At 32.1% G+C, this 16,405-nt stretch overlaps 1 protein-coding gene across 1 annotated transcript; it reads right to left on the bottom strand.

The window, feature by feature from the left end:
• Window positions 1-297: 297 nt before the first annotated feature.
• On the bottom strand, window positions 298-14,268 carry LOC143080947 (uncharacterized). The gene is made up of 3 exons (XM_076257146.1): window positions 14,195-14,268; window positions 5,414-5,516; window positions 298-3,200 (listed from the first exon to the last, which is right to left on the bottom strand). Exons 2-3 carry the CDS (start codon window positions 5,474-5,476, stop codon window positions 1,944-1,946), a joined length of 1,320 nt encoding a protein of 439 aa, XP_076113261.1. The 5' UTR covers window positions 5,477-5,516; window positions 14,195-14,268; the 3' UTR covers window positions 298-1,943.
• Between the last annotated feature and the right edge of the window lie 2,137 nt (window positions 14,269-16,405).

Below are 16,405 nucleotides of genomic sequence, written 5' to 3'. Positions count from 1 at the left end.
TTCTTAATCGTTTACATTTTTATAGCTAGCACTCGTTTTGGTTTTTGCTCGTTGTTGAAGATCATACTTTGACATGCAATTGTTCACATCTTGTTCTATTCTAGTCAGTTTTTATCAGTTATGTATGATAAACAAGTCTAGAACGGTTTTTTTTTTATCCAGTCGAAATGTAGAGGGGACAGTGTAAATATAAAGGAAGAATTAAGAGGCACCAGAGTTAGATCATCTAACCTCGTATCTATAATACTAAAATTACGAGGTCCAATTTGTCAGCCGTCATCATATAAAAACAATGAATCAAAGAATTCAACTTTATATATAACTAATATAGTACAATGGTGTTGATTAAAAATTACACCATGAGTTGTTTTATAATGTCTAAATGACAAGTTATGAATTTGTATGAAGACTGCAACATTTGTTCTTGAAAACAAGTCTACATTGTACCTTTTCTTGTAAAACTATGAATCCATAAGGAACTCAAATCACATTAAAATTTCTAATTAAATGATTTTTTGCAGATTTTATTCTGTAACCATATAGTAGTTATGTTATATTCTTTAAATAAAATCCTATTTAGATAAAAGTATTTTTCTAAATTAGTCAGGAATATGACAGTTCTTGTCCATTCGTTTTTGATGTGTTTTGTCATTTGATTTTGCCATGTGATTAGGGACTTCCGATTTGATTTTCCTCTGAGTTCAGTATTTTTGTGATTTAACTTTTTACAAATATATTAGTTAATTTATTTACTGTCTTATGTGCTATTATATAATTATTTACCTTTTATCCACTACTGTACAAAACTGAAGTGTGTTAGTTCACCACCCACGGAATTACTCAATCGTGAAAATTTTGTAGTTTGTGAAATAAAATTGCATTTACTAGAGAGGACCTATATGATAATATATTAGTAGACGGAGACTGGCTATTCAAACGAATGATAGACCATGAAGATTTATGTCTGTCGTTGTTATGATGAATGAACATTAATACCTTTCATTTCAAGCATTAACTCCATTTTACAATTGTGCATGTATTCTTATCCAAATTTCATCTTGCAATAGTATCAATTAAAAACATTTGACTTTTCAACACTTTACACCTGGGAAAAGGGAAATAACTCGTACACAACTTCTTGAAGTCTTTTGCGCGTTTTATTAAGGCACTCAATTTCAAGCATCTGTGTCGACATGTACCTTTAACTTTATAAGGCTGGCTTATGAGATAAAGAATTCAGCTTTGAACATTCCTGGATAAGGTAAATCCAGAAAAACGCATTCAATTAGAGACGATATCACGATAGAAATACAACGAACTACTCTTAAAAGCATTTTGTGTTTGAAAAGAATATAAAGCAAACAGTTGGTTTTTTTTATATGAAAGTACAAATAAAGTACTGCAAGAGAGGCAAAAGATACGAAAGGTACTTTCAAAGCACAAGCCGAAATTAAACTAACAACGCAATGAGCAGAAGACAAACAACAGTACAAAATCAAATCGTCCAATTTATAGTCTTTGACAGTTGTCTCGTGTAGAGGTGAAAATTGTATCTATTCGGAATAATCGAGTTCACTCTTTTTGTTTTTGTTTCAATTGAAAATAACTTTTACTGTACTTTGTTTGTCTTTTGATTTTGATTCAAAGAAATGGTGTTATTACATATCGTCATTTGTCATTGGGTAATGACATTAAAAGAGGGACGAAATATACCAGAAGGACAGTCAAACTCATAGATCGAAAATAAACTGACAACGTCATGACTAAAAATAAATTAACTGTCCTTCTTTGCTTTCCCTGTAACCTCTTCTTACCTTTTAAATATGACGAGGATGTAAAGTATCACAGTTATTTGAAAATAAACTTTGTAATGAAAATAATAAATCTTCAATTGACACTAAATATTTTTTTCTGTTGTCCTGTTGCTCTATCAATCACCATGATCAACTTATCGGAAACATTTTAGGCAGCGTTTCTAAGGTAATGTGTTCAAAAAATGACTCGTTTGGTTTATCTTTAGCTTGATAAAGATATATTTTGTCAGGCTTGCCGCGGATATATGCCGCCATACGAGAAAACCCGCTTTGTGTCATGACTAGTACGTCGGCCCTGGATAATACCATTTGTTCAAAAACAGCTGTGTACATACCATCACAGTCATCACGTGTGTGGTCGATATGTATAACGTGTCTGTTCAATGAAGCAAAGTTCACATATCTTATTCTTGCTTGATTTTTTATATCCTCATTATCAGATGCAATATAAAGGGTAAACTTTGATTTGTCTTGATAATTATCAAGAAATGTGAATATGTTTTTTAAGTGAACACCAAAGTTTTTCTGGAGAAATCTAGTACGAACGTGAACAGCAACAAGTTTTCGTTTGTTATTCAATGTACAGTTTTTCATGAAGTCATTTACATGTGTAAATAAGGTTGCTTCTGGTTTAAATAGCACATGCCACAGTTGAGACATAACAAACCCCGGTGCCGACGTCATAATCCATGGTATGGTTTCTCTTGCTATTGGATGGCTCATTATCCTATTATTCAAACGAATGTTAACGTGTATAAAAACCACGTGTTCTTTCCATATATCATATCCTCTTAAATTTTCAAAACTTTGTGGCAAATTTCCATGTGCATCAATGTAGTTGACCATTAAAAATCCCTTTGACTTAGCTTTTGATACAGATGCTGTACATTTTGACCAATCATATATTTGTGGCACAAAAAACTTCTTAATTTCACATGGTGTTCGATGAAGTACAACAAAAGTACGTTGTGTTAATAAAGATAGCAAAAAGGCACTCAAAATTCCCTTTTCTCTGTCACCAAGCCCTCCGCAAGTTCCAACGCATTCATACACCAATAACTTTTTATCACACTTAGACTCCGGAAAATAGTAGTTCTGAAAGATCGGTTCTTTAATAGAAGGAGGTTTGATTTTTGAACAGTTTTGACATGAAGTTTCTGTTTTAGTTTTCTTGTAGATGAGTTGTAAGATCGGTTCTGTGATGGAAGGAGTGTTGATTTTTGAACAGTTTTGACATGGTGTCTCTGTTTTATTTTTGTTGTAGTTGAGTTGTAAGACAGACGGAACCATTCCTTGCATCACCTTGGTAACGGTTGTTGACATAAGTATCTGTCTATCGTACGGAACAATTACAATAATTATTGCTATGAACAAACCAACAAGCACCTGCAAATATCAAAACATATCTAAACATTTAAGAATTGAATGCTTCTTTTTGTAAATTTATTGGGGTGTAAAAGCGTTGACCGAAGTACATTTTGGTTGAAGCGCGGAAGCGTTTCATTCTAAAAATGTACGCACGGTCAACGCTTTTACAACCCTATAAAGTTACAAAAAGAAGCATTCAATACTTATAATTACATTTTTTAGCTATGATCGATTCATGAAAACACGAATTTATTATTTAATTCACCTGTGCACTTTATTGTTGGAGCACGTGTTATCATGAATGAAAAGTTGTATTGAGCAATGCAACTGCTTACGGAATAACACGTGATGTGCAGTTAGCCAATCAGAATAAAATATTATAATACATCTAATGTAATTATTATCAAAAACAATATCTAGAATATTTGTACACGTATCAATATGTATCTGACATCGGACTCGGACTTCTCTTTAACTGAATTTTAATGTGCGTATTGTTATGCTTTACTTTTCTACATTGGCTAGATGTGTAGGGGGAGGGTTGAGATAGCATAAACATGTTTAACCCCGCTGCAATTTTGCGCCTGTCCTAAGTCAGGAGCTTCTGGCCTTTGTTAGTCTTGTATGATTTTTAATTTTAGTTTCTTATGTATAATTTAGTATGACGTCCATTATCACTGTACTTGTATACATATTTTTAAGGGGTTAGCTGAAGGACGCCTACGGGTGCGGGAGTTTCTTGCTACATTGAAAACCCATTGGTGGCCTTCGGTTGTTGTCTGCTCTATGGTCGGGTGGTTGTCGCTTTGACACATTCCCCATTTCCTTTCTCAATTTTATATCTATAAACTAGAAGACATCTGTGGAAATACCAGGCCACCTTTCCTGAGTTTGAACAAAGGAGAACTTTTATAACTTTTTTTCTTTCTTTTGATATTAATTTTCTGTGGAAACGAAAAGTTTAAGAAACCGAGGTTATCATACACACTATCTGATTTAAAAATGCACTAATTTAAAGTTAAAAGTGTACAGCAGACATAAAAAGCCATTATGAGATAGATTTAAGAAGGTAGAGAACAGTGTACATTAGTTTGGGGGCGGTGTCTTCATTAAATCACCCAGGATAAATTTGAAGAAAGATAGACAACCTTACACTCATTCCGTAAAAAATATTGAAATTTTAAAGACAGTACACATAGAAGGTAAAAAAAAAAACCCAAAACGAGAAAACTGTGCATTGTACAGAAATGATCCACATAGTGAAGGAACTAAACTGTGGAGTGATTCCAAAGAAAAGAATAACGACAAAACATATTGTACAGATATGATCCACATACTGAAGGAACTGAACTGTGGAGTGATTCCAAAGAAAAAGAAAATCACAACAAACTAATGATCATCTAGAAAAAAAAAACAACAAAAAAAACCCTAAAAAACAATTGACCAAAAACATCAACGCAAATTTGTTAAACAGTTTAAATTAGAGATGGGATATCATCACTTAATTAAAACATAAGGAAAGGAAGTATCACCATGCATGACCTCCCGAAAAAAAAACTTAAAACTTTAAGAACCTTAACAAACATTGATTTTATAGATATTGTCATTCAAGTGAGAGGTTTAGTTTGGTATAAACCCAGGTATTATTTGACATTTTTTACATAAGGAAATGCCTGTATAAAGTCAGGAGTATGACAGTTCCATTCGTTTGATGTGTTTTGGGCTTTTGTCTTGGTAATTGGTAAGTTTTCGTTTTAATTTGCCTTTGGAGTTGGGTATTTTTGTTATTTTAATTATTACAATCATTGAAACTAAGAGTTTTTAACGTTTTTATCACTCTATATGATAAACGTTTATATGTTTTCGGGTTAAAAATCACAATTTTACTTTTAATGTACGCACACATGAACAAAAAAATACGGAGCATGCTGATTAAATGAACTTGTAAATATGAAAATTCATAACGTGTTATTTTCTATTGGCTTTAGCACATTTAATTGTATCTTTATCGGAATTTTCTACCCTAAATGCTCTTTAAATTCGTACTCAATTAGGCCTTTTTTTATTTATTTCTTTACTGTGCGTGATCACTTATTATTAATGAGGTGGGTTTAGTTTGGAGAGAGAGGGAGTTAATTCATTGTACGTTTGAGAAAAAAACAAGTGTATTCTGTGTAAACTTTGTCGCTAATATCTCATATTGGAATAAATGTGAAAATTAAGGCTCTTACCAAGGGAATGAACTTAATTCCTCTGTTAAAAAACGCAGCCGTCTTGACCGTAGTGGTAACCATAGTTCTAGTCAGAATTGGTCAGCATCCGTTGTGGAACCTTCTGTAATAAAGATATGTTCTCAACTGAATATATATAGCCTTTTTTAGTCGTGTGGGCTTTTTTTTATTTTGGTTGATTTGTATGATTTTGAGGTTTTTGTTTCTTTTAAGATCTTTTCTATAATTTTGAAGTAGAAAAAAAATCACAAAAATACTGAACTCCGAGGAAAATACATAACGGAAAGTCCCTAACCAAATGGCAAAATCAAAAGCTCAAACACATTAAACAAATGGATAACAACGGTCATATTCTTGACTCGGTACAAGCATTTTCTTATATAGAAAATGATGGATTCAACCTGGTTTTAAAGCAAGCTAAACCTCTCACTTGTATGACAGTTGCATCAAATTTCATTATATTGACAACGATGTGTGAGTGTGAACAAAACAAACAGACATGATAGGTAAAAATGTCACAAATAGGGGTAAATCAGTCAACATTGTGTTATAATCTTAATCAGTATAACAACAAACAAATATGCAGCAAAGACGCACAAAAAGGCGATATAGACACAGCACATTTGCATAAATGAAAGACAAGAATATTTTTTAATAAAAAAAAAAAAAACACAATAAGGGGATGTTAAAGTACAGAGCCATGCAGTATGTGCCAAACTGATTTCGGGTTTGTCAGACCGAAACAGAGATTTGAACTTTTCTTCTACATTTATTTAACTAAAAAATCTTGAAAGTTCTGTCTGTTCGAATGGACTTTTGTCTGACATTTTGTCGGTCAGGGATACACTGCATATGTATCAAATAAACACAACAAGGCATATAGACACAGCAAAATAATTTAATTTTGGATGTAACGCGTCTTCTGATTGGCTGACGTTATTTTGTTATGAGCCCATAGACATAATCTAGTCATGTGACCGTGACGTCATCAACGTTTTTTCATGGTTTTCTATGGTTAAAAATGGAATTTAGAATTAAATTATAAGAAATGACTGTAATATTTTTTCTGTCTATTCGAAATAACATAAAAAATGTGGTGCACACTGTTAAATAACCCGCTACGAGCGTTATTCAGTGTGCACCAAATTTTTTATGTTATTTCTTCATAGACAGAAAACATATTATAGTCATTCCTTAATTAGTAAAAAATGAAAGAAAAGAATACAAAATTTATCGAATAATAACACACCGACGGGATGTATAAGTACAGAAACACGTCATATGTTTAAAATAAACACAAACATGAATATGGGCAAAGAACATTAGCTAAAATGAAAGACAAGAATTATACACAAATTATCAGAGATTCACTATGGCGGGATGTATAAATACACAGCCACGCCAAATGGATAATTTTATAAAGAAAATAACAGTAGAGTAATATTAAAAAAAAAAGATAAATAAAAGAACAACACGTTAATAAGATGATAAACAGCGTATGTCGACAGTACCAAGAAAGAGGGGCGAAAGATACCGGAGGGACAGTCAAACTCATAGATCGAAAATAAACTGACAACGCCATGGCTAAAAATGAAAAAATACAAACAGACAAATAATAGTACACATGACAGAACATAGAAAACTAAAGACTAAGCAACTCAAACCCCACCAAAAACTAGTGGTGATCTTAAATTTTACGGAAGGGTAAGCAGATCCTGCATGCTGCACATGTGGCACAGATAAAGTTCCTTCCGTAGTACCTGAGATCACCCCCAGTTTTTAGTGGGGTTCGTGTTGCTTAGTCATTAGTTTTCTGTGTAGTGTCATGTGTACAGTATTATTGTTTGTCTGTTTGTCTTTTTTCATTTTTTCGATTTATGAGTTTGACTGTCCCTCTGGTATCTTTCGTCCCTCTTTTACTCAGTTATCGTTTCAATCAGGCCTTGCGGTCATAAAACTTTCGAGTCAGTTTTTTGTACTCGTATTCGAAATTCAACCAATCAAAATGCTGGATTTCATGTTTGGAGTATGATTTCTGTGCTCCGAGCACTGAGCAAAGTTTTATGACTTCAACTCCAGGTCAAACATAGACGCAATGGGAGATACATACGTCATTAAATACTGTCGCAAAATAACAAAGAAGTAAATAAATCCGGAACTAGGGGTCGACCAGAATGAAGAGCGGTAATAAGAAGTAGTAATATTCTTTGACTTTTTCCGTTTTAATTGAGTTGAACAATCGTAATGAAGTATTCATTATAGAACCAAATCATATAATCAACTGTTTTTATCAATATCCAAGTGCACGTCCGAGTTTCGATTTTATTAAATTCAAGTACATGAAGTACGGTAGAGATAGAAACATATATATAATAAAGAAACGCACTTGAATTTTGAAAAAAAAAAATAATCTAAATAAAAATTTTAAAACCTGGTTAAAAGTACACCAGCCTTGTTAATCTTTCTTCAATGGCTTGTAATTGCGAATAAAGACAAGTGACGTCGCTAAATTTGTTTTTCAACAAAAATGATATCATATATTTTATATGTGGGCAAAGTCAAAATAAATGGTTCCTTGCATATATAGCAATAATTATCAACCATGCTGATAATTTGATTGGATAATTTGATTTCAAATGATGTGGCTTAATGTGTAGAATATTCCTGCAAAATTTCTTCGGGAAATCTCAAGTATTAAAAAACTTATGTTAAAAAAAGATGCCAAAATTGTCAGGAGTGCAACACTTTTTTGTGACATTTTGAAAAAATACCTTTTTTTCAAGACACAGCAAATTGTTTCATGGAGTGATATGCCATAAATTCTTATTTCTTTGAAAACTGTTATATCTTAGTGATGATTTTAGCTCAAAATGAAGCTTTTCCATTGAACCGTTTTGATACAGATGTGTTTTGAAAAAAAGTTGTGCCATGTCAGGAGTGCAACACAAAAATTAGTATTACTGAGGAATAGAATGAATTTTGCTCAAATGACTCACACCTAAACATAAACAAAAGTCAATACTGTTAAACAAATATGTCCTTTCTAGAATAAATAGTTTATTTACCTGATTATTGATATAAATAATGTGTGAGAGTCAAGTAAATAAGGCCTCCCTATGAGTGTCAGGAGTGCAACTTTGAAGTTTAAAGACTCACACTTAAAAAATACAAAAGCAAATATATGGTTCTGTTTTATTTTTCAAAAGATACTATACTAGATACAAGATTGCACCCAAAGAGTAGTCTGATAGACAAGGAACTTTTCTTTTAGAACCATTTCTTTGATGTCAGGAGTGCAACACTTTTAAAATGACATTTTCTTGGACTTACATTTTAAGATAATCTCACCTCCTAGTGACTTATTTGCATCTAAACATGTTTTCTAACTATTTAGGTTACATGTATGAGGTATAATAAATTCTTAAAGGTAGGTTTCAAAGCAGTACTTAGATCCAAGAATTGTTTTTTGTCACAGGCAAACATATTTTAATGCTAAATATTCATATATTTTTCAAATTATGGAAGGTAATTGTCTTAAACTGTGTCATTTAATTAGGAAATAACCATATTTCATTTTACAAGTTTTAGAATGGTTTCATGTAACACTTAGTAAATTATTATAACTGTTATAACAAACTATTAATTGTGTTGCACTCCTGACATGGATTTATCATAACAAACCATTTATCACATTTTGAGTTCAATTTTAAGACCCAACCTTTCAATGAATGAAAGATGGGAAAGACTGTTGTGAAACTAATCTTTAGAGTAATATCAGACAGGCTAAGTGCATACAAAGTCAACAACAACTTCAATTTTGAGGAGTAAAAAATTGAGAAAAACGAAATAAGATCCTAAACTGAAGGACAATCTAGACAAATATAAACAAAGAAAGAATAAAGAAAACAAAACAATGTAACACTTAATTCAAAAGACTTTGACCAGAATTAAAACATATGAGAAAAGGAAAACAAAACAGAGAAAGTGGCAACAAAAGAGAAGAAGAAAATTGACACAAGCTGAAAAAGTTGCAAACCAGCAGAAAATTGTCCAGTCATGTAGCAAAAGTACAGATGCACTAAAAATACCTAGAGAAATCAGAAAGAGAAGTCAAAGAAAAAGACATTATCTGCCTGACCATTCCAAATCTTGTGGTAAAACAATTGAGCACATTATATCCACAGCTACACCAAGGTGGTTGTCAGAGTAAATGAGAACTGATGGCAGCTGTGTACCAGAAATTGACGAGTCTTAAATATGTTGAAGTATAAACAAAGATGAGGAACCCCATAAAGATCTGAAAACTGTTGAAAAGAAAATGACATTTTCAAACAGTTCCTTAGTTCTAAGTCTAAGTTTTTTAGGTAGCCTCTATTCTTTTTGAAAATGCCAGTTTCGTTTCAAGTTTCCAGATCTATTAAGGGTCTCTCAACTTTGTTTCCACTTCAGCACCCATCAATTTCTAGCACACTTCCACTAGTACTGATTAGTTCTTACAACTACCATGGTTTAGCTGTGGATATGATGTATTCAATTGTTTTAGGGTAATATTTGGGTTTGTCAGGACGAATTAGTCTTCTCTTTCTGATTTCTCTCTATGGTGTATCTGTACCTGTACTTTTACTTATCGACTGGATATTCTTCTGTGAGTTTGGATTTTTTTTTTGGCTTGTGTAAATTTATTTTTCTCTTCTGTTGCCAATCTCTCTGGTTTTTTTTTTCATTTTTCATATCTATGTTTTTGTTTTCATGTTTAAGTCTTTGTAATTAAGTTTTTCATTTCTTGTTCTTTCTTTGGTTATATAATGTCTAGTGTGTCCTTGAGGTGGATCTTCATTCAGATTTTTTCTCAATTTTCTGCTCATCAAAGTTATAGTGGATTTTGACTTTGATGGTGTGTTTTGGTCCCTTATTAGTCTGTCTGATTTTATTCTCAAGTAAGTTTAGTAAGTTTAGTTTCATCAAATAATTTTCCCCATCTTTTATTTATTTTAAGGTTGGATAGGCAAGATGAACTCAAAATTTGTGAAACTTTCTATGATAAAAATATTGAATATGACTTTTTGTGCAAAAACGTTTTGTTGTGGTAAATTCATGTCAGGAGCTCAACAAAATTAAACTGTTTGTTATTACAGTTATAATAATTTTTAATTAGTATTTCATGAAACCATTATAAAACTTTTGAAACTGAAATATGGTTATTTCTCATAAAAAATGCACAGTTTATGAGAATCAGCTTCCTAAATTCTAGACTAAAATTATATAAAAATTTGTCATTCAAGAATTTTTGATTGGGACAAATATATTTAAATAAATAAATTTATAAGTCCTGCTTTGAAATTCTAAAAGAATATGTTTGTTATACAGGATTGCCTTTTATTTATATTTATGTGTGAGCTATTAAAGCAAAAATTATTCTATTCCTCAGTAATATTATTTTTTGTGTTGCACTCCTAACATGGCACAACTTTTTTTCAAAACACATCTGTATCAAAACGGTTCAATGGATAAGCTTCATTCTAAGCTGAAATCATCCCCAAGACATACTAGTTGTAATATACATAAGAATCTATGGCACATGTCATCATATTACAAGTTGCTGTGTCTTTCAAATAAAACTTTTTTTTTTAAATGTCAAGAAAAAGTGTTGCACTCCTGACAATTTTGGCATCTTTTTTAATGTAATTTTTCTAATGCTTGAAATTTTCCAAAGATATTTAGGAGGATTATTCTACACATTAAGCCACAACATTCAGCCCATTTTAACATTGCAATCACTGCCATTTTAAAAAAATAGTAGCGAAATGTGATGAGATGTGAATTTATGTATACAAAAAGTGATATGTATGATATAGCTCAAAAAATATTGTTTAAATGAAAATAAAATGTCAAATCTGAAAGGCATAAATGTATATAAACACTTAATCTAGAAATCATGGTATGTTTTGATGATGTATAAACTATTTTGTTATGATATATATTGAATGTCAGGAGTGCAACAAGATAGGGGAAATAAAGTACCTTATATAGGTAATAATTTAAAAAAAAATAAGAGTTCAGAAAAATTTTGAAGATTGCAGATCTCTTTTTAAGCTGTTAAACAACAATTCTGATGGATATTTAATGGAATTTAGTTCATAGTTTGGTAACTTACCCTCAATTGTATAAGAATGTGTCAGAAAAATGAATTTAAATATGGTCTGAAGTGCATAAGATGCATAAGGTAAAACAGAAATTACATTCAAATGACAGATTTAGGTCTTTATAAACCAGCAATGATTAAAAAAATTAAAAAAATCATGAGCATTTTGTTCTAGTTTCTGTATTTTAGTTTGGTGTATAATATGTCAGGAGTGCAACAAAAACAGGGGAAATTGGATGTATTTTCTGTTTGATACATCTTTTTTATTAAAGGATTTATCTATCATTTTTTTTCGTCAGTGAATTTTAAAAAGGGTTACTTTTGATAAGGAGAAGGTTTTTTATCAACTTATTGATGAATTATTTTTTAATTAAAACTTTTTCAATCAACTTTAAATGAATTGATACAAAAAAATAGCTAAAAACATTAAAAAAGATTATAATCAAAGATGAGATTATTAATTTTTGCATTAAAAGTCATGTTTGGATTTCTGCAATCAAATGGGCTGAAAAAAATATTAATATTTGATAGTATTTGTTTGGAATTATATTCCCAAAAGGTATACTTGATTTATTTTTTTTCAATTGGTTTATGTCAATAAAGATTCAGAACTTTTTTGTTTTCTTTATACTTTTTTATATCCTTTTGGATTTATTAACTTAAATGTATATGTATCAAGATACTATAAAAGAAAATGGACTAAAACAATGTTGAAATTTGACCAAAAAAAATAAATTTGGACCATTTTTTTTTACTTTGCCCATGTGTTCGTTATCTGTCAATGTCCGAATCTACTGTGAATTCTTCTTATTTTCCTTTTGTTTAAAAATGCATTTTCTATTGAGATGAAGTTTTCGTTTTTGTCGAGCCTGTAACATTGTCATTGATGTCGCGAAAGCGAGACACGACTATCCTTAATTTCGTTGGCGGCGTAAATATTTAGGTTCAGTATGTTGTTGATTATTTTTTTTTTTAAATAACTATTACTTTGCCAAACCTTTTTGAAATTTTATGGAAGTTGGAAAGTAACTGTTTATGATCAAAAGACTATAATAATGAAAATCTATCTTTACTTTTTCCGTATTTTTCAGTTATATCATAAGTAGATATACAGCCTGTGGTTAAACTAAAGTTTGTGACACTTCAATTGCTTTCAGTGGTGTAGCAAGGTCATTTTAACATGTACGCCCGAAACTCGGCAAGGAGTCTAACGGCCCAAAGTGGGTCAGATCAAAGCAACGGTTGGTAGTGGGCTCCAGGGGGCGAAGCCCCAAAAAGCTAACGAGTTATCGATAATGAGATACCTTTTCTGTCGTTAAAAACTCATCAATAGCAACATACTTTATAATCTAAATCACGGTGTATGTTTATGCCCCGTGGGGCATTATGTTTTTTTACGGTCTGTACGTCAGACCAAATTTCATGACAATCTATGAAGGTTTTTAAAATATATCAAAACAAAATCGCTGACCGTCTGTTAATTGCGCAAAGATAAGTCCGTTTGTCAGTATGATACTGAAAAATGAACGGAAAAAAAAAAACACTTTCAAAAGTTTGCTTCAGACATAAAATCATAAAAAGCTTCTTCTAAAACATAAAATTCGATGTAGGTTTGACAAAGTAAATGACGTTTAACAAACTAGACTGAAACTAATTGTTAATTGCAAAACAAAATCCTTTTATCCGTAAAATACGTGAAAATTTAACATATAATTCCACCTTATATAATAATGCTTTATATTACTGGATGAGAGAAATGGTATTTTTTTACAATTTTTTTTTACAATTTTTTTATATACATGTATTGAGATTTTCTTTTCTCTGTCGGTGTCATAACGGAATTCCATTTGTGACTTCTACTCTATTTACTAACAAATCTGACGGCAGATTGGAAAAACAAAGAGCATTCGGTGGAATTAAATGTATATATCATGCTTACAAGGAGTATTTGCCAAAAATACCGATTGAGAGGGGGAAAATTCAATCGCCTAACGGATCTGAAAATTGCTAACCTTTGAACCGGTATGTTTGGCAGTTACCTCTAGTAGGCATGATATGTTTGTAAAAAAAACATCATTATGCTCCGGATATATTTTTGATCACAAACAAACTTCTATCAAATTTCCGTAAATTTCATGGAAACTTACCCACAATGTGACTGAACTAGATATTGACGCCGCCGACAAAATTGAGGATTGCTACTGTCACAAGTTCGACAAAAGTGCAAACCACATAATATCAAATCTCAGCAGATAATAGTTTGCTTTAAACAAAAGGATTCACAGTAGTTTCAGACTTTAAGAAAAAACAAAAATCAAGTGTACGCACGGGCGTTTTGACGTAAACGTAGCTACGCGCCTGGCTTTGTAGAACCTTCATCGAATTTTATGAAACTTTGGTCACTGGTCACTTTGAAACTGGATGTCCGACTTTTGTCAGTATTGGGGTGTCGGACTAATGGGGTGTCGGACCAAGGGGATGTCGGAATAGCGCGGCGACCTCGTTGAGTCATAAATCGACATTTTACCGAATTTTTAGTGAAAAATAACCTCTGGCAGGCCTATCAGTAAGTATAATGAGCAACAAATTAATTTTAATCAAAATGTTTGAAAAACTTGAAGGTTACATACATTACTCACCGATACATTTGCTCTTCCACCTTCAACGGCTCTCCTCCAATTTCTTATAAAAAATTATGTCCCTTCGAAGGGAGACCACTCAAAAAGGGATTTCTAATTTCAGGGTCAATTATGGGAATTGGCAAATACCGAAATAGACAATTTTTTAGATCTATTAAGAAATCAGAATTGGAGATGACAGGATTGAGAATAAAGGACAAAAAGTGCAAAATAAAGGACTAACAAATAAAGAGTAGAGAGTAGAAAAAGTAAAAATATAGAAAAAAGAATAGTTAAAATAATGGGGTTCTAACTTATAAAGACTAAATAAACGGAATAGACAAAAATGGTCTGAAAATTGAGGAGTAAAGATATTTTGACCCTATCCAAACCCTGATATTCATTGCGAACATATTTACAAACAGTTGAACTTTTATTAATTTATTACAAGAAAATCCGCTGTAAAATAAATGAATCCATTTATTGCCATTTATTTTTACCGTGGATTTTCTTGTAAAAAATTAAGTAGCGGACTTTGCTGCCTGAGGGGTGACATTCTTATGTGATAATAATCACTCAGTGGAAAAGACCTGAGGGTGGAAAAAAGTCATGGGATTTGCGATTTGGGCACCCCTTTTCAACGCATCCTCTGCTGTTGCATGCCATTAATCCGGCTGACATGCGTGCGGACGCATATACTTCGAGGATTTACGATGTTTAGACACTGACAATCATCATGAAGAAAGGAAAACTATTCTATTTAAATACCATACAGCACGGGCAGATCCAGCCATTTCAAAGGGGGCTCCCAACCCAGGTTAAAAAGGGGGGTTCCAACTATATTTTCCCATTCAAATGCATTGATCGTCCAAAAAAGGGGGTTCCAACACCCAGACTCCCCTTTTTGGATCCACCACTGCATACAGTTACAAGACATTTTATTAAACGAACTATTGCATTTCCCACACACTACTAGTTTAAAATGCAATAGAGAAATAACACCACCGTGACCCCCTCGCACCGGCGGCAAAAGAAAGGGAAAAAAGGATAAATGCCTTATAGGCTTACGCATATATATGCCTACACATATTCAAGCGTACACATAATTTGTGCGCCCAAAGTCAGTTTCAGGATAGATCTTCATGGTTTTTGGTCGGTTTAAAATCCAAAGGGTAAACACATTGTTGAATTTCACGAGATTTTAAAGGCCTGAAGTAGAGGTAGGCTTCCGGTGAAACTATGTGTTACTTATATGCATCGATGAAAAGAAAAAGAGAATATGGTGTTTATAACATTGATATCATGCAGTGTGGAAGTTTCAAACAAACTTTGGCCAAAAAAGGGACTTTAGACTCAGAATTAATATCTTATCAGAGAAGAATTAAAATGCTGGAGTGTAAGAAATGAAATAATACAAGGTATATAGTCCCTAATGTGGACAGTGTGTTGCTTGCCAATTTTTTTTCAAATACCCCTTCCAAATGTATTTCTTCACGTTTTATGCCTCAAATGGCAAGAAGGGGGATAATATTACACTTTTAAACCGTTTGGGTCATGAATTTTAAAGTAAAAACGTGATTTGGTCCAGCTGAAAAAGGTTAAAAATTAGCACTTTGTAAGCTGTTAAATGATTTCATGCCCCCACTTAGCATATACTTGTCCATATTTTGAGTTAGAGCCAATGAAATTTTCTATAATTTTGATATAATTTGTAGTACAACACACTGTAAAAATATTATTGAGATAGCGCATGTGAGATGTTTTCTTATTTAGTTTTTCTAAAAAAAAAATGCACTACGAAATAACTGTGTACTCGGTTCGAACATAGGAATACTCTTGGATATATGGACATACAGTTGTCTAAATACTAACAGTTTTACTGCCTGGAAGGTCGTTAGTTATCTCTAGCTTCTTCTACCAGTAAAATCTTACTGCTACGAAATAATCAATATTGTAGAAAATGGCGTTATAAAACAGACCAAAACACGAACAATCAACCAATATTTGACACATGGGTCATTATTTAAGTGAATTTTACTAATTTGAAAGATGTACAGAATCACATTATTCATAAAGAAATAGCCTAAATTGTCCTACTGCCATGATTTTAAATTTTGTGACGAAGTTTTCAAACGCATTGTTGAGGTGCTTTATTATTATCGGTTATATAACTCTAGTGTTCATATTACTTTCAAGTTGCCGCAGATACATGAATTTAGCCATACAGTTACT

Source organism: Mytilus galloprovincialis, chromosome 6 (assembly GCF_965363235.1).
Source record: "Mytilus galloprovincialis chromosome 6, xbMytGall1.hap1.1, whole genome shotgun sequence".
NCBI lineage: Eukaryota > Metazoa > Mollusca > Bivalvia > Mytilida > Mytilidae > Mytilus > Mytilus galloprovincialis.
The sequence above is the reverse complement of the archived record's forward strand: the minus strand, read 5'-3'. Positions and strand labels throughout refer to the sequence as shown.

Bases quoted from the DNA above. Each gene is read 5' to 3' on its own strand.
- LOC143080947 (XM_076257146.1), bottom strand. From the start codon at position 5,476: ATGGTTACCACTACGGTCAAGACGGCTGCGTTTTTTAACAGAGGAATT. The intron at 3,201-5,413 runs GTAAGAGCCTTA...TGATATTTGCAG, and splicing joins GAATTAAGTTCATTCCCTTG to GTGCTTGTTGGTTTGTTCAT.